Source organism: Cynocephalus volans, chromosome 5 (genome assembly GCF_027409185.1).
Source record: "Cynocephalus volans isolate mCynVol1 chromosome 5, mCynVol1.pri, whole genome shotgun sequence".
Classification (NCBI taxonomy): Eukaryota; Metazoa; Chordata; class Mammalia; order Dermoptera; family Cynocephalidae; genus Cynocephalus; species Cynocephalus volans.
This window is the reverse complement of record NC_084464.1, coordinates 56,407,686-56,434,136: the sequence shown is the minus strand read 5'-3', so window position 1 is coordinate 56,434,136 and position 26,451 is coordinate 56,407,686. Positions and strand designations below refer to the sequence as shown.

The following is a 26,451-nucleotide window of genomic DNA, read 5'->3' as shown; positions in this document are numbered from 1 at the left end:
TGTGTAGATACGTTGACACTTCGAAGAAGAAAGAGGAAGGCTTCTATTATTGTTTGCCATTTGAAAATGATTATCCAGCAGGATGATGTATATTGAAGGAGACAGCTTGCAGTTAGCATCCTGGGGAGAACTCCCTTTCTAGACCTGGATGAGCCTGTACTACCTCCCAGCTTCACGAGTGGGGACTGCCTGTGCCAGACTTGGATGCCTACCAACACAAATTAAAGGAATAAGATGCCTCCTGGATGGAGAGGCAGGATGCCTGAGAGTGAGAATGCTGAGAATTTTAAAGGGATCATCACCTCAGCAGGAGACCAAAAATCTGCCCTAGAAGAGCAGCCACCCCAACAGATGGTTCCCCTTCAGTCCAGAAAGCCTTTGATTCTGTGTTGCCATGAGATTCCAGACGCTGTCTCTCCTGTGTCCTACCCCCAATCCCAGCCCCGTACCTCCGCTGCTCTGCACGAGATATACTCTCTCTCCTCTCTGTCCCCTCTGGAAATATAGCCATGCCTTATTTAAAACTGTGAAGCCCTACAGGACACTCTGTGGAAACCACGCTAATCAGGCCAACTTGTGTTCACAAATGCATCTACAGGTGGGAAAAGGGAGCAACTGCTTAGTGGGTACAGGATTTCCTTTGGGATGATGAAATGTTTTGGAACTAAAGGTGGTGATTGTACAACATTGAGAGTACGCTTTTACATGGTTAATTTTAAGTACGCTTTTAATTGGTTAATTTTATGTACACTTTAAAGTGGTTCATTTTATGTTATGTGAACTAAAGAAAATCTCCCAAGAAAGAGTAAACCTTTCTAGAATCTTATCAACCAGCACATATTTGACTCTGGGCCTTAGTCTCCCCATTTGCTAATGGGAGTTTGTGGGAGAAGCAGCAGTTCTGATATGCTATGACTGTTCCATTTCCTGGCAGGACAAGGACTTCAGATGATCCCAGGACAGAGAGAAAATAAGATCAGCAAGCTGCCCAGTAGGCTAAAATTAACTGACCCTCCACGATCTGAATTTGGCAAGTGATTGGACTTCTCTTATGTTCCTCTGTGAACTCAAACATAGCATATGAGACTCTTGAGAGGAGCCCATAAAAATGAGTATAAGACTCAGGCCAAATCTGGGGAGCTATATATTTGCATCCCATATCTTCATTTCTTTCTCAACTACTAGCTAGTAGTCTCTAGTAAGTCCCTACATCAGGCCATGCAGGATTTTTCTTAATATATGATTTCAATCTTCAACAGCCCTTGCCAATTCAAAACGAAGAGAAGAGAGGATGCTGGGAGCATGAACCCTACAAATTTAAAAAGAAAATGAAAGGAGTCCCATCTTGTACTTCAACAGTTGATTTGATACTTAGAAAATGATCCTTTTGGCCAAAGAATACTTTTACTTTGTGTGTCTATATAAATACACTCTTTTTTTTTTTCTTTAGAAAGCACATCACTAGTCTCTAAAACCAAACGTGGTTTTGATTGAACCAGACTTACATTTATATCTGAAGCTCATTTGCTAACAATAGAGCTGGCTTTTCCATTTGCCAAGATCAATGTTGACCTGTTTTCACCTAAATTTTATAGATGTCAGAAAAAGAAACTGTTCTCTACTCAGTGGCATACCCTGGCCTTTTTCAGCCACACTTGCTTGCATTTTTTTGCAGCTCCTTTAAATTCCCCTTGTCACAAAAACTAACAATAAGGTCAAGTATTCAGTAAGAAATATTGAATTATTATCCAACGTTGTCAAACAGCCAAGAACCTACGAAAGCTAACCACAAACTGGAGAAGAGAGCGGCTTAACCTCAGGCCTCCCGGCCCTGCCTCCACTGCACGGGAAAGGATTTTTGGCACTGGGGGGCACCGGGAGGCTGCAGAGGAAGGGGGGAGGGCGGGTGGGTGGAATGGGAACTGGATGGCTCACAGTCACGTCCAGGCTCCCGTCCCTCAGGAGTGTCTTGTTGCATTCATTTGCTGCTGCAAAGAGCCAGCTTCCATTTTTCTTGGAGAGGGCTCCAGGCACCCTAACATCTCAGCCATGCCAACACCACAAGGCTGCTGAGCTCTCCCAATCCCCTGGCCATATCCCTGTCCATCAAGGGTAATTTCTGTGACAACATAAACTTCACTGTGTAGCCAATAAACTCAAACCCGATGGAACTTGATGTGGCCAGGAAGGAGAATGACAAACTGGCAAGATGTCAGGGCTGGAAATAGCACTCATTTCACCAGCCAGTGGTTTGGAGGGGCAGTGATGGATTTATGTGTGTGTGCATGTGTTTTATTTGTTCTAATAACTCTAATAAAGCTTCCATTAATCAATAAACTGAATCTCACAGAGACAGAAATAAATGCAAGGCCCCAAAATGGGCCTCAGGTAGAACCAGAATGCTCACTCTCATTTTCTCCCTAACCCATGGTGGCTGAGGGCACGGACCTCTCCTTCTTCAAGAGATCTGAGCAGGGGGGCACGGGCAAGAGAGAGAGAAGAATGAAGCTGGCTTTCAGCTGGGCAGGGTGAGTAGCCTGCAAGAAGGCAGCGGTCCCAGGATGGGAATGAGGGAAGCCAAAACAACATCCCAAGGAAGGGTCCTGCCCTTTGAGCAGGCTATGGGGCTTTGGAGGTGAGGTTTTAGTGGTTCCAGAAAACTTCCCTCGAAATGCAAATACATTCACTCCTCAAGAGTGAAAGTCAGGATAGGTTCATTTTATAAAAGGGTAGGTCCACAGTACAGGATTAGCTGGTGTGGCCTTGGGGAAGGAGGAGTCCATATGAGGTCCTTTCAAGGCATGATGGGCTTCCAAAGGAGGGGTCTGCAGGTGTGGATAGAGAAGACTCCGAGATCCTGCTTTAACATGTTACTTAGGGCCCATCACAGCACGGCTCTTGTCAAGCTCTTTGAATATGTAACCACCCGAGTGTAAACTTACCCCAACCATTTATGCTCGTCACCCTTCCCTCTTGAATGCTGAAGGGTCCTGTGTGCCAAAAGTATCCCTCACTGTTCCATCAAGACTCCAATTCACTTGGTAGTAGGTGTACAGCAAGCAATCAGATAAATTATATCCACACTCTGTACTGAAATTTTGATACTTTATGCTGTCATTGCAACCTTTTTTTATCTATACCCTCTTTTGCTAAACATTAAAATCTCATATTCTTTTAACCATATTATATGTCTTGATAACATAGGTGTTTCTTTTGGTTTTTAATTATTAAATTCCACTGTTAAATATGATTTTCCAAGGTATGATCCCTATCCCACAGAGATGCTGCTAGTGCTCACCCCACCCCCCACTCCAACCCCTTTGGGAATCTCTCTTGTTCATCTCACCAGTACAAGTGTGGACTGGCATGCTAAAAAACACCACAGAGCCTGTGGTCACTGTCACATTCTTCTTTCTGAAGTGCTCTACATGGGAGCTCCATGGTGGAGGTATTTGTCTACTCCCAGGTACTGTACTGCAGGCAGGAGGTGGGGCAAGCTCAGCTCCAGACCTTCCAGACCAGCTCAAATGTCATCTTCCTGCCTTTCCCAGGAGTGGCTGCCTCCTCACCTCCTTCTGCCCTTGGTTCACATCACTGCAAAGGCACCTGCTACATTATATGAGTTTATATTTCTGTTTCTCTGAGCAGATAGTAAGCTTCATAAGGATAGGGGTGTGTGTCTCATTAGTTTTCCTTTCCATCATTCCTACTAAGTGTTCAATCAATATTCACTGAATGAATAGAAATGCAACCACTCCCTTTAGACTAGACTAGAGTTGGAGATTGTAAAGCAAAGCAATGACAACTATTTCTCCAGCAAGGGACAGGGTGAAGCTACAAATTCCTCCTCCTCTCAGACATCCACCTCCTTCTGCCCTATTAATGTCTGATGACCACTTGGCACAATAATGGTTATGTCTACCATTGTTTAATACAAGGGTCAGATGATTAACTAGGTTGTAAGTTTTGTCTAATAACACTACATTTAATACCTGTGTGCACTGGGCTGGCTGCTTAGCTCACTTGGTTAGAATGTGGTGCTGATAACACCAAGGTTATGGGTTCTAATCCCCATACCAGCCAGCTGCAAAAAAAAAAAAAAAAAAAGCCTGTGTGCACTATTGTTGCCCCATTAGCATGTTTTTCACCTTCTACTTTTTAAATTGAAGAGACACTGGTTATAAGTAACTAAGATAACAAGCAGATAAAAGATACAGTTGAAATGAAAAGTCTTTTTTCAAGATTAGCTGTTATGTTTCATTTGTTTAAGAGGTTAGGTCTTCATGTTTCATGGTCAAGAGTGTGGCCCTGTCTATAGAGACTAGAGCATGAAACAGCATAGAAAGTCCTTTTAATTGCAAGGCCACTACATCCACCCTTAGAACTGAGAGCAAGGGGCCCGAGTGAGAAAAGCCCTCTTATCCACTAAAGGAAAATCAACCTGAAGCATGTTCACAGCGGGTAGGTCGTCTTTGTCCAGGAAGGAATGGCACTGATGCTGTTAGACTGAATTTCTCACCCAATAAATCAGGCCTAGTATACTAAATTCATCTATGTTTATTTGTTGTTGTTTTGGTTTGGGTTTCAGTTTTGGTTTTTTCAGCAGCTGGCCAATACAAGGATTGAACCCCTGGACCTTGGTGTATGTTTTTTATAAAGTAACATACAACAGGTCTTCGTTAGCAAGGTTAGCTGGAGCATGATATGGAATCAGTATGCTGGAAATTAATTTAAATAAGAAAGGTTTAACAAATCAGTTTGTATAAGCTTATAACAGATGGAAATAGGTTCATGAAAACTAGAAAAGTAAAGAAGTGCTCAATGAAAATATAATGCAGAAGACGCTGCCATTATAAAGGAAGGAAATGTCTTTTCCAGTGAGTGAGTATAGGAACTACTTAGAAATGACGTCCTAACCCTTGACTTCCAGTCATCTATCTACAGGGTGATCTTGCATAAGTGATTTGACCTTTCTGGGATTCCATTTCCTCATCCTCTACAAAATGGCCATTTTTGACAGTTCTATGAGAAACAATGAACCCCATTCTCTCTCTTAATCCTGGGCAGATCCAATCTGCCTTGCCTCTTAAAAGTCTCCATAATTTCTCCATTCTAAAAGCCTTTCCAAATTCGTAGGTAAGAGTTGCATGGTCCCTCAACAGACCATCTGGCAGGCAATCTATTATTGTCCACATTTAAGGAGAAGGTCAAGAGAGGTTAAGTGGCTTGTTCAAGGTTACACATCTAGTTAGCAGGGGTTAAGGATCTGGAACCCAGATCCTTTTGCCACTTTCTGCTGTCCCCCTTTCAATAGCAAAGTTGGCTGCATGGCTGCTACAACAGGGAAGAAAAAAATGGAAGAGCAGCTTTTCCCCCTTTGATTATATGAAAAACACCCACTCTTTAAAACACCAAGCTACCCATATATGTGGTGGGAATGAAAGGCTTGTATGACTAAATATAGATGCTAAGTACCTTACAAATACTTGAGTGTTTTAGGAAATGAGAAATGAAATTGACTATAAACAGAAATCAAAACTATCTGAATTCTCTCTACAAACTAATTACTGACTTTTTAATCTGTTTTTGACAATCTATTTTTGGCAATCTGAATTTGCTTCAAATAAAGAATGGCAGGACGAAAACCTCTCTTACTGATATAATTAAGTTGAACAGAGATGCTTTCTGATATGCTTTTTAATGGTGGCGAGCCTTCCAGCATCTTGCTCTGCCTATAGTAGGTGTTCAATAAATATTTGCAGAGAGAAGAAAGAAAAAAAGGCAGAGAGGGTGGGGAGGAGAGAGGTCATTTCTATTATCTGGGCTTTCAGTAAAGTGGGATATTAATTCCATATAAAGTAGATTTAAGAAAATAATCTGTGAAGTGATTTAAGATACTCAGAGAGAAGTTACCTATTCAAATCACTCAAAGTAATTTAAGCAATTTAGGGCAGGGAACACTGCTGCCCTCTCCCTGGGTTCCTCCAGGCCTGTGCACACAAACACAAACCCTTGCCCACACCAGGGGTTCCACTTCAGGCTGCAGACAGGTTTCCTCAGGCCTCGGGCCTTCCCGATCAGCTCTCTCCACTACACTGCATTGCCTCTCAGTGCTGCCAGTTCAGAATTGGGGGAACTGGTGTGGCGCTGATAACACCAAGGTCAGGGGTTCAGATCCCTGTACCAGCCAGCTGCCAAAAAAAAAAAAAGAAAGAAAGAAAAGAAATAGAAAAACTGGGTACTGCCCCTTCATCGGGTGGCACAGAGTACCCCAAAGTTGACAAGCATTTCTTAGCTTAGGTCTTTCTCTTGTTAGATGAGGTCACTGTTGCCAAATTAAGTTCAATAATACCTTTTTCAGTAGCAATGTTTACATGAAACTCAACTCACCTAAATGGACAACATTGGAAGAAACTACAAATTGGGGTTTAGGATCAAGGTAGGGTCAACATTTCTCTTCTGAATGTGTCAATATGTTTTATATTTATGGTTTACGTGATGTGATGTCTCTGAGTTCTTTAGGGAAGGAGTCCATAGTAAGCCAATTGTCAAACTTAGCCTTGATGTTCAATGGAAAGATAGTTTATGAAATATACAGAAAAATATCACTTTGAAAGAACAGCACTTTTAAGAATGTTAAAATAGTATTTTCTAAAAATTGTTTCACTTGTGCCTCCAGATCTATTGTGATTCAAACTAACTGGATATTTTATTTATGCTTTTTAAAATAATCATCTTAATTATTATGAATAATAATAATAGGTACCACTATTTCTACATCTATTAAGTGCCAGACACTTTGCTAGGCATTTTCATATCCTATTAATTCATTTGCTTCTCATAAACTCCATTCTATAGATGATGAAGGAGATTGTATCCAAAGTTTTAGCTTAGGAAAACAGTCTTTAGAATCAGGCAGATCTAGGCTTCAGTCTTCATAGCTGTGCAACCTTGGACAAGTCTGAACCTCAGTTTCCTATGAGGAAAATGAGGATAAAAACAGTATTAATTTCTTCATAGGTTGCTGGCAAGATTGAGATAAGGCATGTGAAATATTAAGAAAAGTGCCAGGGGGGCTGGCTGGTTAGCTCAGTTGGTTAGAGTGTGGTGCTGATAACACCACGGTCCAGGGTTCAATCCCTATACTAGCCAGTTGCCAAAAAGAAAAAAGAAAAAAAAAAAATGCCAGGTGCAAATGTAATCATGCTACTGGTACCAAATCTGACTTTTCCCCCAAAGAAAATTAAAACAATGGCCTTCAGTGTCATCCTATCGGAGGAAGGAGGAAAATCATCTTTGGCCCCCATTCCTTTCTCCCCCAGCATGTTCATCCTAGTGAGATCAGAGCCAAGTGAACTTCAAGGACAACTAGGGAGGAAGAAAATAGTGAGAAAAGGGTTTCGTGCCCTTTTTGCATTTCAGGGGACGGAGTAGTAGTTGGAAAGAGGAAGTTTCAGGGTTTAGAAGGACGATGTTCAGAGGAAAGGTAACAAGGGAGACTTTTGGGAACTAATTGTTGGGGTGAGCCCCTCCACCTGCTCCTAACATCCCTTACTTCTCTCTCACTCACTCTTCTGCAGGCCTTGGAAGCAAAGTCGCAAAGTGAGACCTGAAGAGAGCACTGTGCAGACCCCTCCCACAGGGCACCCCTGCCCTCCAGGAAGTGGCTTGTGGGCATGCAGCCTGGTCACTGTCTGCTCTGGTCAGCCTGGCCCCACTGAGCCCAACGCCGGCTCCAGCAGCTCTCTGGGGAAGAAGAAAGCAGCATCATGCATGTGTGGCATATTCTAAAACAAAATTATATCTGAGAGGCTTGATGGACTCTGACAGGGGGAAGAAGAGAGTGAAAAAGATGAAACAAAGATGTCATTTAAAAATATTGGCCCATGTTCAGGATTTCACTATTTTCTATGGCAAGGAGCAAGTTAAAAAATTCCTATTATGAGTTTTTTTCTACAGTCATTAAAAGTCAAAGGCCCAGGGCTTCCGACTTTCCCTCTTGGGAAACCTGCGAGCCAGCCCTCTGGATAACTTAGAAAAAGGCTGGGTGGCGAAGGCCAGAGGCTCAAAGGCCCCCAGCAAGCGGCTCAGCCAAGGTACGGGTGCAGGGGGACACACTGTGTTTTCAGTTCAGATTCTGTGATCTTTCTGCCAAACAGGGGTTTACAAAGCAGAAACCTCCAGAGAATTCTCATACTTTCTGGCTTATTCTCCTGGTGTTCATCTTAACAGGAATCAGCTGTTTGCCTTCTCACTTATTCAGCAATGTTGCTGAGGAGAATTTAGCATCTGGTCTGGCTATTATTAAAAACAAGAACATCCTGCTCTTTTGGGAGAACAGCACCACTGGCAATAAAAGGACAGAGATCATTTGCATTCAGGATTCCATAGATGTGTTTCAGTTCAATATCTGCTCTCCCTCCTTCCACTCCTGATTTCATTTTAAAAGTTCTTCACACATCCATCATTTACATTGTGCTCTCCTTTTTTCTGAAACAGTCATGGAGAGACAGAGGGTACTTTTTCCTTTCACTGGGAGCCAGGAATCACTGGAATTGCTCAAACACTGATCTGTTCCTGCAGTGTGATAAAGCTGAACTACCAGAGGGAATTTTTTTTTTTTTTTTTTTTTTTACAACTGCGGAAATGAAAAAGTAAACAAGACTGGGACTGCACTGGTATTTCGGCTCCAGCTTTTTGTTGTTGTTTTTGTCTTTCTCTTTTTTAAAAGCATTGGGCTAGGAGCCTGAAGGAACCATATAATATGAAAAACCCTGAGAAGTTTTATTAGCCAATAAAAAAACTTAGTTCCTATTAACCACTTAACTCCTCACTAAAGTTCGACACTGGCTTCCTCTTTAGATCCCCCTCTTCCTCTCATGCCCACGACGAATGAAAGATGGATGGCCCACCAGTCCTTCCCTGCACAATCTGAGTTCACAGTTTGTGTTCCAGAAGGTGTGGCTGAGAATTGTACTCAATAATAATCTTCGCATTTCTCATCTGTGAAACCACCAATAAGAAGATTCCCATTAGGAGAAAAATTTTCTATGCTCCCAAAACCACAAACATAAAAAAGATTCTCTAAGCACTCTACTAAAAAGGAGTAAGGTCATTGCGATTTCCAGGCCTTTAGATAGTAACTGTTAGAGAAAACAAAATCAGGCTAAGGCATTGCTGGGATATTTAATGATACTTTGGGAGGCTCCTCTCCTTTGGGGACAGAAGAACGAAGAGAAACACAGAGAAACAGAAAGTGAAACTGACCAGAGTCGTTTCACTGCCGGAGATGGATGGAGTTACAAAAAATAAGTGGCTTGATTTAGGAAGGAAAGAATGTCGAAGGAGATTTAAATCATAAAACCATTTTATTAATACTTCCATAATTGTATGTCATGCGGTTTTGTTTGCTTTTTGCTGTTTTTAAATAATAAATTTGCATATTCATATCAATCCATAATCAAATAGTGTTTGGGGTATTCTTGGTATCCCCACCTGTCAGAAACACCTAAGTTCTGTCATTACATACTGTAGCTCTAATTCCAGTAAGCCTACTATATCCTCCTTCCATTTTCCACATTCGGGCTAGGTGCGGTACTTCAGGAAGAAAGCACCTAAGGCCTAAGGAGCGAAGTAGGTGCGGTACTTCAGGAGAAATTTCCTAAGGCCTAAGGAGCGAAAAGCCACATAAGACCTGGTTGCATTTTTATGTTCTCGTCCTATCTAACGTTGCTGCTGTGAGAGCTACTCCTTGGAAGGTTTGTGTAAGGGAATTTTACTTTTTTAAAACATTTTGTTATATGTTCTTGATTTCTTTATGAGAATGGTAGATGGGGGAAATTCTTCCCTTTCTATTGGCTATGGATCGGGACAAAATGACCAGGGAAGAATAGAGAGCCATCAAGAAGTGAGCTACCTTTGTAATGCTGAAACACAGAGCAAGTGTTTCAGAAAACCCCACTAAGTGGCCCAACATCAATGCAACAAGATAAACGTGAAAATAAACTCAAATAATTTTTAATAAAAGTTAAACTTTCCAAAAATCTGATTCTTCTGTTTTCTGACTGGCTGAGCAGATCTGAACAGTAGGGCTAAACTGAATCACAAGAAGCTTTTGAATAAAAAATAGTAATCCCTTCTGAAAAGTCAGCTTCACCATGCTCCCTTAACTGACATCTGAAGGAGCATCCAGTGTCCCTTGTCCTAATAATCAATCTGAAGAAGAGCTACTGCTTCTATACCACTTGTGGGATGAAAGCAGTGCTTTTCTTGCAGAATTTGTAGGAATAACAGCAACTGAGGCAAGTGGGCAGTGAGCCTCATCTTCCCTGAACAGCTGCTCAGGGACCGCTTTCTATTCCTCCTTCTCCCTCCCTCCCTTCAGGTGCACACATTTACGTGCATGCATATGCATGCGCACGCATGCACACACACACACACACACACACACCTACCTTGGTATATTACCCTTTGCACCTACAGTGGATCCTTTTCGTTGTTAAGTTTTGATTCAAAACTTTTCAAAATTTCATTTCCAAGTCCTCCTAATTGAATAGCTACTGTTGAGAAGCCCCTAGGGAGACACAGAGGCTTATCACGGTGCCCAGGAATGGAGGTAAGGAGGGGAAAAATTCCCTTGCCTTTGCTTAGAGCCTGTAATTTAAATATAGAGCATTAGCTCTCCATGTATTGCTTCTACCTGGCCTTTCTTAAGCACCTTCTGCAGGCAGGAGGAGAAAGCCAATGAAGGAAGAGCAGAGGTGGGTAGGGAACGATTTGGAGTATACCCAGGGTATGCAGTTCTAGGGTGCAAGCCAATTGTCTCATCACCTGTAAATTCACAGCATGAATGCCCAGACAGCTCAGGTTGCAGACTCCTCCTGCATGAAGATGTCTTTCTCAGCCCCTTAGGAACTCACTCTAGGAGCAAATGCATGAGTTTGCCTGGGATTCCACAGGTGAGCTGGCCCACACTATATCTGTAGCAATCAATTGAGTTGTCCTCTACTTCCCCAGAAAAACTTAGACTATAACAATGTTATCATAAATCCCCTGTCTTTTTAGGTGACTCCAAGTCATTGTTTGCTAGGACTGGTCTCTAAAATGATTTTCAAATCAGAGAGACCAATTGATTGGATTACCTACTGTTAACCTGATAATCTAGGTAGGGGTGTTTGCTTAAATCAGACAAGCCTCCATTTCTGCAGTGGCTCTTTGCTATGTCACTATTATTTACCAACCATTTCCAGAAGGAATGAAAAATCAACTCATGAAGATCTGTAGGAACTACTCTGACTGTGAATAAGGCTTTCCCCAACGTCCTTCCTTGCTTTCAGACTATTTTCAAATCCCATAAACATGTGGCTCTTCAGCCACATCTGCAGATAATAACTTCCGGGGGCTTCCTGTTTACATGGCAATACCCATTTCCCAGCCAAATAAACTCTATGACAGAGAGCTGAGGTGTTTATTGGGCCAGTCTCGGCTGGGATTGAGTTAACAGGAAACACTCACTCCCGCAGAAATGTCTGATGATTAAATATTTGGGGGATAGGGGACATGAGGGGTCAAAAACACCAGGGAATTTGCTTTCTTCTTCCACCTTTCATTTCAGTGAGAAATGGAGAAGCCATGATAAAAATGGCCAACCAGTCCAGGCCTAACAAAGCCCCACCACTGTGCTGTTCACTGGCCACATAGCCCAGATGGAGGGAGAAAGGAAGAAGGGTAGACAAAAAGCCAGGAGCACCCCTCACAATACATCCAAACCGCCGGGTGCCATCAAGTGAAGGGATGGAAAGGTCAATGTACATCCCTCACTGGGAAGTCCCTCGAGTCTTCTGCCTGGCTACCCTGTTTCAATGAACAATGTATTCTCACATCAACTCTGTCATTAAAGCCTGACCTAAGAACTTAGAGACAGCCTTTAGCACAGTTGTTCTCAATCAATGGAGATTTTGCCCCCCCCAGGAGACATGTGCAATGTCCGAAGACATTTTTGGTTGTCATAACTGGGGAGGTGTTACTACATCTAGTGGGTAGAAGCCAGGTGCTGCTAAACATCCTACAATGCACAGGACAGCATCCCTGACACACACAACGAAGAAATCCCTGGTTTAAAATGTCAATAGTGCCAAGGTTTAACCCAACGCCTTCCCATAAACCAAGAAATGGAGACTCAGAGGAGTAGAGTGATTTGCCCAAAACCATCCTTCTGGACAAAACTGGAGAAGGAAAGCCATGGTGCCCACCTCCCTTGTGGCTGCCTTTTAAAGTCACACAGATGTTGCATTTAAAAAAATAAATATTCATCCTCAAAGACCTGCAAACAAGTTCTCTAGCCTAAGCTCACCCAAGTACTTTTAGAATGTATCCTATTCTTAGAAATAAACTGTTTTCAAGATTTCTTAGAAAACAGCAACAAAGGGTTAAGAATGAACAGATGCTCTTAAAGGAGGCCTCTAATTCTCAGTACAGTGTGGAAGGGCTTGGCCAGTGACTGACCTTTTCTGCACGACGATCTCCTGGGCCCCTCCTTTTAGAACGGTGGTAAGCCAAAGCAGGCAGAAAGCACAGGACATAAAGAAAGCAATCACTCTACCCCAGACCCTCAACCTCATCGCAGGGAAGGACCTTACCAAAAATAAGCAATGGCCAAGGGAAAAGAATTCTCCAAACTTTAGTTATGTTCACTAGTTGAATTTTTCTGAGGCTAGAGCCCTCCAAACCAAGGTCCACTTTTACTCACCTGTGGGCTTTAGTTGACATTATTTTTAAGAACCCAAAAGAGATGTGGGAAGGAAACAGAACACCCCCAATGTCTGAGCTGCCTGAGATCTTTGACTACACCGAGGGCTTCACTTGCTGGCCTCTGTTCATGTTCCCAGAGTTTAGTATCCTGAAACCATAGAGGCTGCGATCTATACACCCTGACCGGTCCCATAGTTGGGATAAGGGGCTTTACACAGGATGGGGTGGGCAGTCCTTCCTCCTGATACAGACTTATAAGAAAGCAAGTTCACCACTAGGTTCTTTGCCCACCTCTCTCTAGGAATAGGTCAAAACAAAAAGATAGTGCTTACCAAGATTTTTTTTTTCTTCTCACCAGTAATATATGATCTCTGCTCTTATCCAGCCCTGGCAAGTCCTAAAACCAATAAGTGCCCAGGTGTAAGCAGGAGTAGGCATCAGACTAGAGAAGAAACCGCAGATGAGAAAAGACCCAATGTACACACATAACAAAACCAAAAAAGCCATTTTTATTGAAAATTAAATTCAAACTTCAAATTAATATTACAATCATGAGAAAAATGCCAAATAATTCAATTTACAGTTGCAACATACAATACAAATAGTCCCTTTGAAGTTAAGAGTAAACTCATCCACAATCATGACCTGTGGCACAAAGCAGAATTTGTACAATATGTGTATGGAAAGCAAATCTTGGGCAATAGCAACTGGAAAAAATAAAAATGAAAGCTTGTATTTACACAAAATGCTACAAATATTTTTGTTCCACAGAAATCTAAGAATGGTAAAGCATATCCAAAAAATGGAATTTTATTCAGTATACCTAAGAAATTATTGTAAGTTATGGTTCTGGCTGATATATTTCAAAGTACTGCATTAAAAAGCAAACAATTATTTGTAAACATGAAGTAAACAGACATCTAAAAAAATGCTCACAAAGAAAATATTTTTAAATGCATTCTCTTTTTAAGAACAACAGATTCAAGGTTTAGAAGAGTCGTCTTTTATTTGATTTATTATTGTTCTTTCAAATACGGTAGGTATTATTATCACTTTTGCTAATGCTTTGTGTTTCCATGTACTAAACTAGATTCTGGGTCAGTCCCTTTCCTCGGAGTGGAGGGAGCCCATCAGCCAGCACACACATCTCCTCCCTGTTGAATTTACGATGGATAGTCCCTAATAGGGTGGACTGCTCTGCTCATTTTTAAAGGGCCCTGGGGTGGGGGTGGGAGGGGAGACAGTCTAAATAGCAAACAATAGTTAATCTGTTGAGCTTCTCAGTTCCAGGTTGAATGGCATTCCACTAATCTAAAACCAAAGGTGAGGTACCTGTTCTGGACATAGGTTAAAATGTGTGAGACAGTTGAAATGGATAAAAATGTGGCTGCGTTGCTCACGCTGTAAATTCCAGCAATGTTTGTGCTACATAAAGAACCACACTATTTAACCCCAAGGTAATAGAGTGTTGACTAGTACATGGTGCCATTGTAGTAGTATGACTTTGCTCTGGTCTTGAAATTGCAAATCATATACATGACCCAGTGCAAATTAAGGGTGCAGTGGGGAAAAAAATTTTAAAAAGGAAAAAAAAAAAAAAAAAAGAAATATTTAACCCCTAGGCCACAAAAAGGACAGTATTCATTCTAACAAATGTGAATTACCCCATTGGGGTGGTTGGAGTGAGGGTGGAGGGAAGAAGTGCTTGAATTTTTTCCCAAGGAAAAAAACTTTTAAAGTGTTTCTGGGTTGCTGCCTGCAGCCACTATAATAACATTTCAACACAAAAGCATCCCTAAAGTCACTTAGTATGTGTACTGTAAACTTAAAAAAGCCCTTTTAACATTAAAAAATAATGTACAAATATAGTACCATTTTTTATTAAATAGGGTGTAGCTGGCACCGGCAGTAACATTTTTATGTCAATTAATTAAAATTGAAATGTGTAACCAGACACTGGCTTTTTTAAGTGCTGCTGAAACAAACACACATATTTTACACTTACAAATAAATGGACAGTGGCATGCTTCAAGCTACCACACACAAACAATAAATAGTATCAATTACTACTTCCATCTTAAGTAAAAGAAAAGTGGCTTATTTATCTAAGCATACTTGGTATACAACCTTTAGAAGGCAAAGTGTTTTCTTTTGTTTTCCCCTCAGTTTTTATTAGGAATCAGGATGAATTCCAAGGGACACTCCCAAGCAAGAAGCACAGGTCCAACTAACCCATAAGCTTCTTGCAATGCTTGGCAGCCTACAAAAGTGGGCATGAGAATGACCAGAGAGCAAGGGGGCCTCTGCAAAGTTCTACTTAGGAGGGCACAAGATTCAAAAGAGGGAGCCCTGACCTGTGGGGGAAGAGAGCAGGGATTTGCCTGGTTGGTGTCATTAAATGTGCCTGGCTTGTATTAAGGATTTGCACTTGGGAACTTGCCATATGGCTGCCAGGAGTGGTCAAAGTGCATCCTACAGGAGGGCTCTAGCTCAAATTCATACACAGTAGTAGACACCAAACTGCACATACCATGCCCTCCCTTGGCTCTCTATTGTGAGAAATACAAATGTCAAAGGCTGTATGTAGGTCCCCACAGGCTGTATATCCTCTCAGATCAACTACCTCCTGGAACCTGGCTGCTACGTCAGATGACCAGCTCCCATAGGACAATGACTTCATTCTGCTCCTTTAAATGCAAATTCTGTGCCAAGCTGCCAGTGAGGCCATGGGCAAGGCAGATTTTGGTTCCCCTGATTTACTGTTTGGTAAGGCTGGTTGTTTAAGAGTCCCTGATGCAATTTTGCTTTCCTGTACTATATGCATCGTGATTGATCCTTTATCCACATGTGTGGCTTTAAGCTGACTGTGTCTTCACTAAGAAGCCTGGCGATTTAAAGTTTTGCTTAACTATGAATCCATAGAACATTCTTCTGCAGTTCAACGATTCATTTGTGCTTGTCTTTTTAATATGACAAGAGTCATAATTATCCAAAAGAAATTAGGAAACCACATCCCTCCAGCATTTCATGCTGATAAAGGGCAACAGAAGTGATAAAGGGCTGAAAGTTGTTTTTTAAATCCCTAATTATTGCTTTAAAAGGCAAAGCTGTGTTAAGAGGCAAAGACTTGAAAGAACTAAACATAACATTTCCTTCATACATCACAAAAACAAGCTACATCGAAAATATTTGGAGATGGAAGTATTTTTAAAAATCACATTGTGCCTGGATGAACTGAAATTGCTTAGCAATATTTCAGATATGGCTCTAGCCCACTAAAGAAATTTGTTATTTAATAAAGAGAACTTTTAGAGACCGAAGTCAACATATCAATACACTAAGAAATGTTTCAAGGGTCCAAATGTCATTAAATAATTATAAATATATCTTTAAAGTTATATGACCATTCACGTTAGCAAGTTACCTCAGATTTTACACATATTCATAATTTAAAAAAAAAAGAAAACAAATAACACACAGCCAAACACAAACACTATCTATACCATTATGGCTATAATAAGGTATTGCCATTTTCAGTTTTGCATAAAAGGAAAAGGGGAGTTTTAGGGATGGGATTTCTTTTTGGTTAAATGGGAAAAGGGGGGAAAAGTATAAAAAAGTAAAATAAAATTATCTATCCTGATCAGTATTTTTGAAATCACTTTTTAGAGTAGGGAAAAAAAAAAAAAAAATGAACCAATGAGTTCAAATGAGTACCTGCAGCAAGTCTGAAAGCAAAGTTTGGAACAGTTATCCTGAATGGATCATACCATAATGGAAGCATCCATTCTACTGCTTGTCCCTTTATGTGCACCGTGACTGGCTTTGTAAGCTGGTCTGCAGAGTGCACCGGTTCTTACACAGCTGCAACCATGAGGGTGTGTGGTTTCAAAGCACAGAGAGGAAGTGGCTTTGCTCTTCTTCCTCCTGAACCTGGAGTCCACCTCTCTGAATTGGCTATGAACAGGTTATTTATGATAATAACCAAACAACAACAACAAAAATACCTTTTCCCTTGTAACAGTACATCTTAAATAGTAAACAATCTGAAACCTGATTATGATTGTCTCTCTTGGGCCTTCTGCTTCTCAATATCTACCCTCTTATGGTTGCAAGATCACGACAGAGTGAATGAAAAATCTTCTAAAAAATAGGCACTTTGTAGATAGCTAATCAATATACATATATATGCACTCTCTCTATATATGTATATATTGACACATGTGGGATGTAGCCCCCAGATACCGCTGGGCCACTGCTGAGAAATTTCAATATGGTCGCCAAACAGATTCATCCATTCTGCCACTAGAATTCAGAACAGTTGGGGAACTGCTGTGGCTTCCATCAGCGTCAACACCATCATTCTGGTTGGGCAAATTTGGATTTAATAGCGTGCTGCCATTCGAGGTGGTGGTGCATGGCGGAAGCATTCTGGAAGGAGACCGGTCTCCTCCCGGCACCATGGGGAACTGATAAGATCCTGACGAAGTGCCATAGTAGAGATATGGAGTGCTGCTGGTCTGGAAGGGTCCACTCTGGCTTTGGGAAGAGCCGGGGTAGGGTGGTGGCAGGTAGGTATGGTAGTGGGTGGTGGCGGACATACCGAGGGACATGCCTGAGGTGACTGGCGGGGTGTAAGTAAAGGTGGCTGGATAGTGCATTCGTGGGTTGGAGAAGCGGCTCTCAGTGAGGGATGAAATGCTTGGGAATTGCCTGGGGTCTGAAAAAGGGCCCAGTTCTGAAGCACCTAAAAATTATAACAGAAGATGGGGGAAAAATCTGTAAATATCAATTAAAATAATGATAGAATTTTTACAAGAAAAAAGAAAACTTTAGCTTTCCCAAAAAGGAACAGCAAGCCACAAAACAGACCTTTTAATTTCATTGGTCACTTCACAGTCTTTTTTTTTTTTTTTTTTTTTTCCATTTTACAGTCTTAACGGCATTTATCTTTAAACTCTTCACCTCCGGAGAATCCCAAAGGGCTTTAAAAACACAAATGTGTGCTAGGTCATATGTGTAAACCAACCCAACACTCTAATCATATAGGTTCACTCACCAGACTTTAAGATTGAATCCTCATTAGTTTTTTTCTCTCTCTGTTTCTTGTTGTACTTCAGATATTTAAAGTGAAATTTTTACTAAGTCAGACAAGTAGTTTGTTTTTCTCAACCCAATATCAAATTATAAAATGATCAGTTTTATTATTGGGACTCTTGGCAGGGCTCCTTCATCAATGAAGGGACATCAAAAAAAATACCCTAACATGTTCCTATTGCTTCTTTTAACCCTTTAAAAGAATTTGAAATCTTGTTATAATCTTCATCTTAGAAACAGTGAAATCAAGCCAGATTTCAATGTAATCTGAAACTATCTTATTTATCTGGGGTGGCATAAGGAGAGTCTAGTCCTCAGAAATTCTCACGAGGGTCATAAACTGGATAAGTAGTTTTTGAAAGGGGGTAGCAGGAGGCTTAGTACCTTAAGGAATTACTGCATTCCAGGTCCTAGTGGGAGACTTGTGACCTGACTGAGGTCAAGTGCTGACAGTAGCTTTTGTGAAAGGCTTGCTGCCTAGGGGAGATTAAGAGGAAAGCACCTCCCTGCCCATCTTCCAGGCCCTGTACCACATCCTACAGAATTAGCGTGAGGTAAATTTGAGGGAGTAACCTAAAGGTAAAGATGGTTTTCCCCTAAAACGTGAAGTCCTTTAACTTCTAAAACTAACAGTATGCCTCCTTAATAGACATTTCTGGTGCCTAACTTATAAAACCACAGTTGTAAACCATTTCATGTGGAAATCAGTGTTCTGAAATGCCTACAAACTTATAGTTGGGATCTTTAAAGACTGGGTTCATTATGATTTTCTAGAACCGACGGACTTGTGACAAGCCTTTTTATAATACCAGTATTCTTATTACAATTTTGATCTAAAAATCTTCCAATTATTTGGATCTCATACATTTGCTTTTCCTATAGCTTTTAGCTATAAGAAAAAGTACTCAGCAATTTTGAAGACCTTAGTGAATAGGTTCTTCTTCAGTCCTACTTTTATTCAGCACTTGTTCTTGAATACTGCAATGTTTATTAAAGGAATAATTCTAACGCTTTTCTTTAAAGGTGCTCATTGAGGGTTGTTAATTTTTGTTAAAATGCACACTGCTTATATGCACTTGTCATCATAAGTGTTATGATGTGCATTTTTAATAAAAGGTTAACTATTTAAAAACAACATATTGTTAACAAAACTTTTTCTCACAAATCGGACAGTACCGATCAGACAACCCAGCCCAGCCCAGCCCTGCCCAGCCCAGCAATTGTTAAAAGTCTCACCTGCCTGGCTCTTCTTACTGAGAGTGGAAGGCCAGAGGCAGAAGTCAGAGGTGGCAGTGTCATCATCTGTAAAATGAGGGGGATGAGCTCTAAGTTCCCTTCCGGCTCTAATGTTCTGTGACCATGAATTCCAAGACAGAAGGAGAAGCAACAGCCTTAGAAGAGGAGTAGACAGAGAGGATCCCATCCCTCATTAGTATTTCCCCAGAATCCACAGGCCCATAAGCAGAGGGTGAAAAGCTAGTGAGCATCTTCTAATTTCAGAAGCAAATGCTTTCAAGATGACAAACCAAAACTAACATAGCCCGGGCAGTTACTCCCTGCTCCTTATAAATTCTTGCATCCTCAACTTGCCTCTACCTAACCCCTCCTGAGAATGAAATTCTGACAAGCTCAAGTTTAAAAACATGGAAGCAGTGATTATGACAGAATCAGAAATGGGAGCAGATGAGATTTAACATCTCCCCAGTGCAGTGCTTATGCCCTATCTTATACAATACAGACACTGGATGGAGGCCACACATGTTCCTCAGCCAGCCTTTGCTTTGCGGAACATCTAGGTGAACTTGAATTGGAAGAGCTAATAGTTATGGGCAGGTCACTTCTGAATGCATTAAATTCAATACTCAGATCATATGAGAAAAACCAGAAAAACGCGAGCAATTTAAAATGGAAAGAAGTCGCACTTAAAACATCAACATTTGCCCCCCTACAGAAGCATGCAGTTCACGCAGACGGGCATGTTAATATAAAAAATGCTCCTCGTGTGTATTTGTACTTAACATATACTGTAGTAATAATTAAAACTCCATGTGGTTTCACTTATTGTGATGCAGAAGCCTCATGAAAACCCTTTATGTGGGGCCCTGCCAGTAAACTCCAGTATGGTTTTGAATTTACCTCTCCCCACACTTTCTTCTCTTTTTAACCTGATACATTTTGCTGATGTTTTTATTACCCATCACATGCCAGGATCACTGTACCTTTTTTGGTTTATAGATGCTAACTAACACAAATTGACATTCATTTTTCAATTAATGAGCTCTGGTTGTGGTTTATAGAAAACAATGCAACAAATTTCCACTACTATTTTGACCAATCACTTCTAGTCATTTGAGACTATAATGTCTTAAGGATTAACTCTTTCTTGACAAAGCGAGCTAATGTGGACTTTAAAGGGATTACAGGATAAATTTTAAAACTTACAAACAATAGAATTTTCTGGAATTTGCTTAGTCATTTTATGTTACCAAGAAATGTTTCTGAAACATACGGCAATGTTTTCTGTATGAAGAAATATTAACAATTTGCTACAGTATAATATGAGATCCTTTATATAACAATCTATGATAAAGGAGGTAGAGGAATCCTAAACTTAAAAAGAAAAATATAAGCCCCTTCCTAATCTCCTATTTATTTATAATCACTGTTGCTGAAGCAAACAGTATAAGTAAATTTTCTTTCATTGAATAAGGTTGTATCTGTACTTCTAACACGAACTCAGGTTTTCTTTCAGATCCCCTCCTTGGGTTATTTTGACATTGTGTCTCAAACTATTCTATACTTTGTGTCACATTATAGCCACAAACGTAAAAAAAAAAAAAAACATATTGCATCAACTAAAGTAAAGAAAATGTAAATTCAACTTATAAAAGAGTTCACAAAAAAGATGAAAGCCTAGAGAGTTGTGAAGGTACTATTATCCCAATCAAATTTTATAAAGGTAAACCCAAAGGGGTGTGCCTTGTAGTCTCAGAGCTCCCCAGAGCCAGTTTAAAACTGGCTTGATTAAAACTGCTGAATAAATAAAGCCATTGGTGATTTGGGAACCTTTTTATTTATTTTATTTTATTTTTTTAGCAGCTGGCTGGTACAGGGATCCAAACCCTTGACCTTGGTGTTATAACACCATGCTCTACCCAACTGAGCTAATTGGGTACCTTTTTAAAACAGCAAGGAACAACTTTCATAAATCCATTCTTTTTGCTATTGTCCATGTATCTTTTCCATGCACAAAATTCACTGAGTTTTGCCGAACAACAGAAGTTGCTCAGAAGTTGAGCATGTTACAGTTAACACCAGATCATCGAATTCTAAGAGTTTCAGAGTTGTGTGTGCCAACATTCAGGGATGCCTGGGGACTGCCAGGAGTGACTGGAACCCCAAGATAAATATGGTATATCTTCCTGATGGGTTGGTTTTACTCAAACTGAGGAAAGGGGTACATTATAAAGTAAATAGGAACTTGATATAGAGGAAAACGCAATGTTTCAGTGAATTGTTAGACAAACAAAATGATTTCAACAAAAATTTTTCACTTTGAAGCTTTAAGCTATGCCCCCAAATCCTCTAAGATGCCCATGTCCCCTCTTCTGCTGGTTGAGATACTCCAATGGAAGTCTGAACTTCTAATTTACTACTTTTCTTTTAGAAGTCAAAACTTCTAATTTAACCCATTTGACAAACAGGGAAAAGCTGAAATTCAGAGAAAGGAAGCCACTTACTCAATTACACAAACTCACACAGCTGGAGGGAGACACAGCCACGACCACAAAGACCTCTTCAGCTTCCAACAAAGGATATGCTTCTTAGTTACCCTTAAGGAATTTGGTTGACATGATCACAAATATCTCTGTCTATCTATTTCCATATCTGCTATCTTAGAAGTCTATTTGCCTAAATGAAAAATACTTACGTAGACTCGTAGACTCTTCTCGTGCCTAAGTGTGACCCCAGTGAGAGTTACTATCTTTTGGATATTAACAATGGTTTTTGGCCTTGTTGTTGATCTAATCTGCTAAACAGTGGGCAATTAGTTCAGTTGCTCAGGGCATCATGTGAATGAGACCAAGGTCAAAGGTTTGATCCCCTTAGGACATGCTGGCTTCCCACAAATGCACTTCATTTCAAAGCTGCTGTCTATACCCCTAGCACAGCCAGGCACCTTGCAAACAAATGTAGCTGTCATAAAGACAGCTACAAGAACCTTGCTCATTAAAACAGCAACAGCAGCAGCAGTTTTTCACAACCTAATGTACATAGGGAAGAATATATTAATAAAATGCCTATGAAGCTCAAATAAAAATAAAATCAGTGTTAAAAGTAAAAACATCTTGTCCCTCCCCACAAGGCCTATGAGGGAAAGAGAAACATCTTCTCCTTACCCAACCACATTTCTTGGTCTTCAGAGCAAGTGGAAAGTGTGTGAAACCAAGATAAGGAGGAGTAAAAGAGAACCTCTGATCTCCTCTAGTTCTTGTGGTCTGCAATCCTCCACTGACACCTTTCACATACTGCTTTCTAATGCTACTTATCCTGGGTCTTGTTTGACTCCCAACTAAATAGTGAGCTGTTGAGGGCAGAGATCTACAACTTCTTTGTTTCCCCTTCAGTGCTTGATAACGATAATACTTGACACTTCTAGGTCTTTACCAAGGCCTTTACTTCAACATGCCTTTTTTCATTTAATAGGCCCTCAATAAATAATGGTTGGCTGAAAATGGGCAAGGAGATCTCTAGAATGAAAGGAAATTGGAATTTGGGAACAATAACAGACTGTACACTTGCCATATGGGGCTATCAGCTGGCAAACACTGTATGGTGTTATCTTCCCCTCTGAGCACTAGAATTTACACATCCCCACCAAGGAGACAGGTTGAGGCAGGAAAAAAGGAAAAGGGGCCTTGAATCCAGACTGAACACATGTTGGCATATTCAGAGTCCTCTGTCCTACTTTTTTATGCAAGGGCAAAAACGTACAGAATGAAAAGCCATCATACTTGTCAGCAATGAGGTGTTAACTTCAAAGCTTCATTGGGGCCTTTAAAATGGTAGGAGTTATTGCTTCAACAAATCTCAAATAAAGCTCAGGAACTTTTTATTAACCCTCTCATGGCAGTCTTTCTATTGGAACATATAATACACAAGATCTACGCAGAGCTGCTCTCCTCTGGTAACTAAGAGTCTTCTTCCCCTTTTACAGCATTTTGCCTGCCCCTTTCCCACTGCTCTATTACATAATTTCCTATTTCACTTCTGTTCCAGTAGCATTTATTTTCTATATCACTCTTTTGTGCCCTTACAAATTACTTTATTGAATTATTAACTGTTTCTTAGTCTGTTCTCTCCATCTATAAAGTCAGCCTTGGATGGTAAAGGATTAACTTTCCTCTCATACCCTTCTCAGAACCTAGTCACTATAAGAGTTTAAAATTTTTTAAAAATGTGGGTGTACGAATAGATAAATGAACAAGTAAATGAGTAAAAGGATCAGGAACTCTGTACAACAGCTAGCACATTTTTGACACATTAAAAAAAAACATATAAAAAGAATCAAGCAATGCTGACATCAAACCTAAGTATAATTCAAATATATTCCATATCTATAAAACCTTGTAAAACTCTCTTTAAAGAGCGTTCAGGGCTATTTCCAAGCATCATTACATCATTTGACCTCACATTACAGACAGGAGCCTCACAAACAGCAGTTGGCACTAGTGAGCGGAAGCCTCTGGTTTGCTACTGGTGTTATTCCCTCTCCATTCCCAGCACTATCCTGCCTCAGAGCTGGTATGTGTGTGCAGGTCCACACTGGGGAGCCCTGGGGAGAAGAGATGAAGAGGAAAGGGAGCCAGGCCAGAAATGCATGGCCTGCTGGAAAGTTAGTACACTCATGCACCCTCATAATCCTGAGTTAGTGCTGTCACTAACGTCATGGTATTTATTTGGAGTGAGTAGTTAAAGTAACAGAGGGTAAAACTCACATCCTGTCTGAACTTCTAGGCTAGTATATTAAACCAGTATGTCAGAGTCATCAAGAATTATACATGACTTTTATAGATAACATGGAAGCCTGCAGACGTGTAGATCTGAGTGGCAGCACGAGACTTGAATGTGGTTCTCCTGTCCCAGCTGCAGTGTTCTCTATCTCTGCTGCCTCACAGAGCATGCCAGTGGAACAATGTAGACTGTCTGCTTTGAGCTTCTTTAGATCTGCACTCTATGAAAACACACATGAAAGGGGATGTTTTTCCACTTACTACCTTTTCAAGCCACACACATGGCAGAGCCTTAAAACCAGAGTATATCATCCCCTACACAAGCATAGGTCAGCCACCTGTCACAATGCACGACTGAGCAACTCTGCAACAAAGGGGGTGAAATATAAGGAGGCAGCTATGGGAATATTCAGAGTCCTCTGCCCTACTCATCTAACATCATGTCCCACTGCTCTTCAGTATGAAGCCTCTTCCTCAAGGCATGACACACACTCAGGACCCTCATGGGACCTTTTCTCATGCTCTCCTTGGCACACAGGGCCACCTCCCTTCTCTTTGCCAGATCAAGCACTGTCTTCAAAGCTCATCACCATGCAAGGACTTTCCAGGTGTGCAAATTTTTATTATCTTTTCATTACCTTACATGCTTGGGACACATTTATGTATATAAATTTTACCATTCCATGCATTTTAAAGTATTATCATTGGTTTTAGATACGTGTTTTCATTTTCCAACTAAAGAGAAAGCAAATTAAGAGTAAGAACCACATACCGTTCTTTTAGATCCTAATACATAGTATGGTGCTGAGAAAAGATGGGTGCTTCAAAAAAATTTGCTAAACAGATGGATTACTACCATAGTCTTAACAGGCAGCCTGACAAAAGCAGAAATGCTATATAAACATTATCCAAAAATCCAATTTAGACTATATGCAAAACACTACTTTGCATTTTCCACACTGAGGTTTTAAGGGATTTTATATCAATTTTCTAAATTTCCCTGAATTTCTTCCCTCACACTAAAAATATGATCGAGTATCTATCACTAAATTAGTTTTAATTTCATCAGATAACTGGGAAAATACACCACATATAGGAGAAATGTAATAAATCATGCTGATGAAGAAGAAACGAACAAAATGAGGCTGTGAAACCAATTTATCTTAAGATAATGAAATGACTGTTAAACTCCATAGTTTTGCAAAAGAGCGGAAAAGTGCCACAACTATCCAGTATAAATATTTGTTTTCCATGCTGTAATGAATTGTACTTTTCCACTGCCTGCTCACAAATTCTGAAAGACCAGCTGATCCTAAGACTAAGAAAGTATGTTATGCTGAAGGACAGAGGGAGAGAGAGAGAGAAACCTGGCAATTTTCAGAAACTTCAACCATTCCTTAAACCCACCCAAATTTCGAGGATATTGTTGGAGTAATATATTTCCCTTTTGTGAAGGGAAAGGGGGCAGACAGTGGAAGATGTGTGAGTGTATCTGTATGTATATAGGAAGGGAGAGTAAGAGAGGAGCCAAAGAAGGAGGGGGAGAGAAAGGGGAGGAAAAAAGAGAAAAACCTTCTTGCGAGGCCTTGATTAAGAACTTTTTAAATCCTAGGAAGGGTGGATAGTCTTTGAAACCAGATCCGCTGCAGGAAGGAGGCCAGCACCCAGGACACCGTGTCTTTCAGAAGGGGCCACCCACAGTGCCGTGGTGGTCATATGACTGCTCTGTCACATCCTGAAGCCATTTCCAGCCCATGCACACGTCTGTGCTCCCATTTAGAGAGGATGGGATATATTGGGAACACACATATGGAAACACTTTCAGAGAATCAGTTTCCATGAAATTCATAATGAGCCAAGTGGCTTCAGATGTGGTTGCGTTCCTCCGATTAGCCAGAAAAAAAAAAAAAGGAAAAAAGGAGGAAAAAGGGGACAAATCCACCTTTTCAGACCTTATTTCAGTTTCAGAAAAATTAAAAACCACTAATGACTTATGGCTACCAAAACATAGAGCCCCAATCAAGAGAGGAGGAACTAGGAAAATGAGGGAAAGAGGTTTAAAAGAGATAATATTTCCCTCCTAAAAATAACAGCTTTAATATCAGTAATCTTATCTTAAATCAGAGGGAGGCTTTCCTGTGATGGCATCTGCCTAGTGGCATAATTAATTTTCTGACATACTGAAGTGCACGTGCACAAATGAGCGGGCTGGCGGAGGCGGGGAGATTGGGAGGGAGGCAGAGGCTACAAAACCAACTCTTTTTTGATAGCATATGTGGTCAATTAAGATTATTTTAAAAATTGCAACTAAATGATAAATTGTCCCTAAGTAAATCTTTCAAAAAAGCCTGAATTCAGAGGGGACACCATGGTATTTTCCTGTGGCCTGTGCTAGTGGTAACTTGGACTATATTAAAAGCAGAAATTTATGAACTGGTCTCAACCGGTTATATATATTAGACACCAAAGCCTAGCTGATAGAAAAGCATGAAATACAAGAAGGGCACAAATGGGGGAGAGTTTTTAAAGATGGACACAACTGATATTAGTAAGTTAAAATATTTTTATACTGAAACAAAGGCATAATATA

General features: G+C 40.5%; 1 protein-coding gene across 3 annotated transcripts in view; it reads right to left on the bottom strand.

The window, feature by feature from the left end:
* Positions 1-17,018: 17,018 nt before the first annotated feature.
* Positions 17,019-26,451, bottom strand: part of RUNX2 (RUNX family transcription factor 2) — a 207,594-nt gene continuing 198,161 nt past the window's right edge. For 2 of the 3 annotated variants that reach the window (XM_063096836.1, XM_063096837.1), the window contains exon 7: positions 17,019-17,497. In XM_063096836.1, coding sequence (XP_062952906.1) covers positions 17,019-17,497 — 479 coding nt within the window. Of the gene's footprint in view, positions 17,498-19,083; positions 19,150-26,451 lie in introns of all 3 variants that reach the window. The other variant, XM_063096835.1, reaches the window with a different exon arrangement.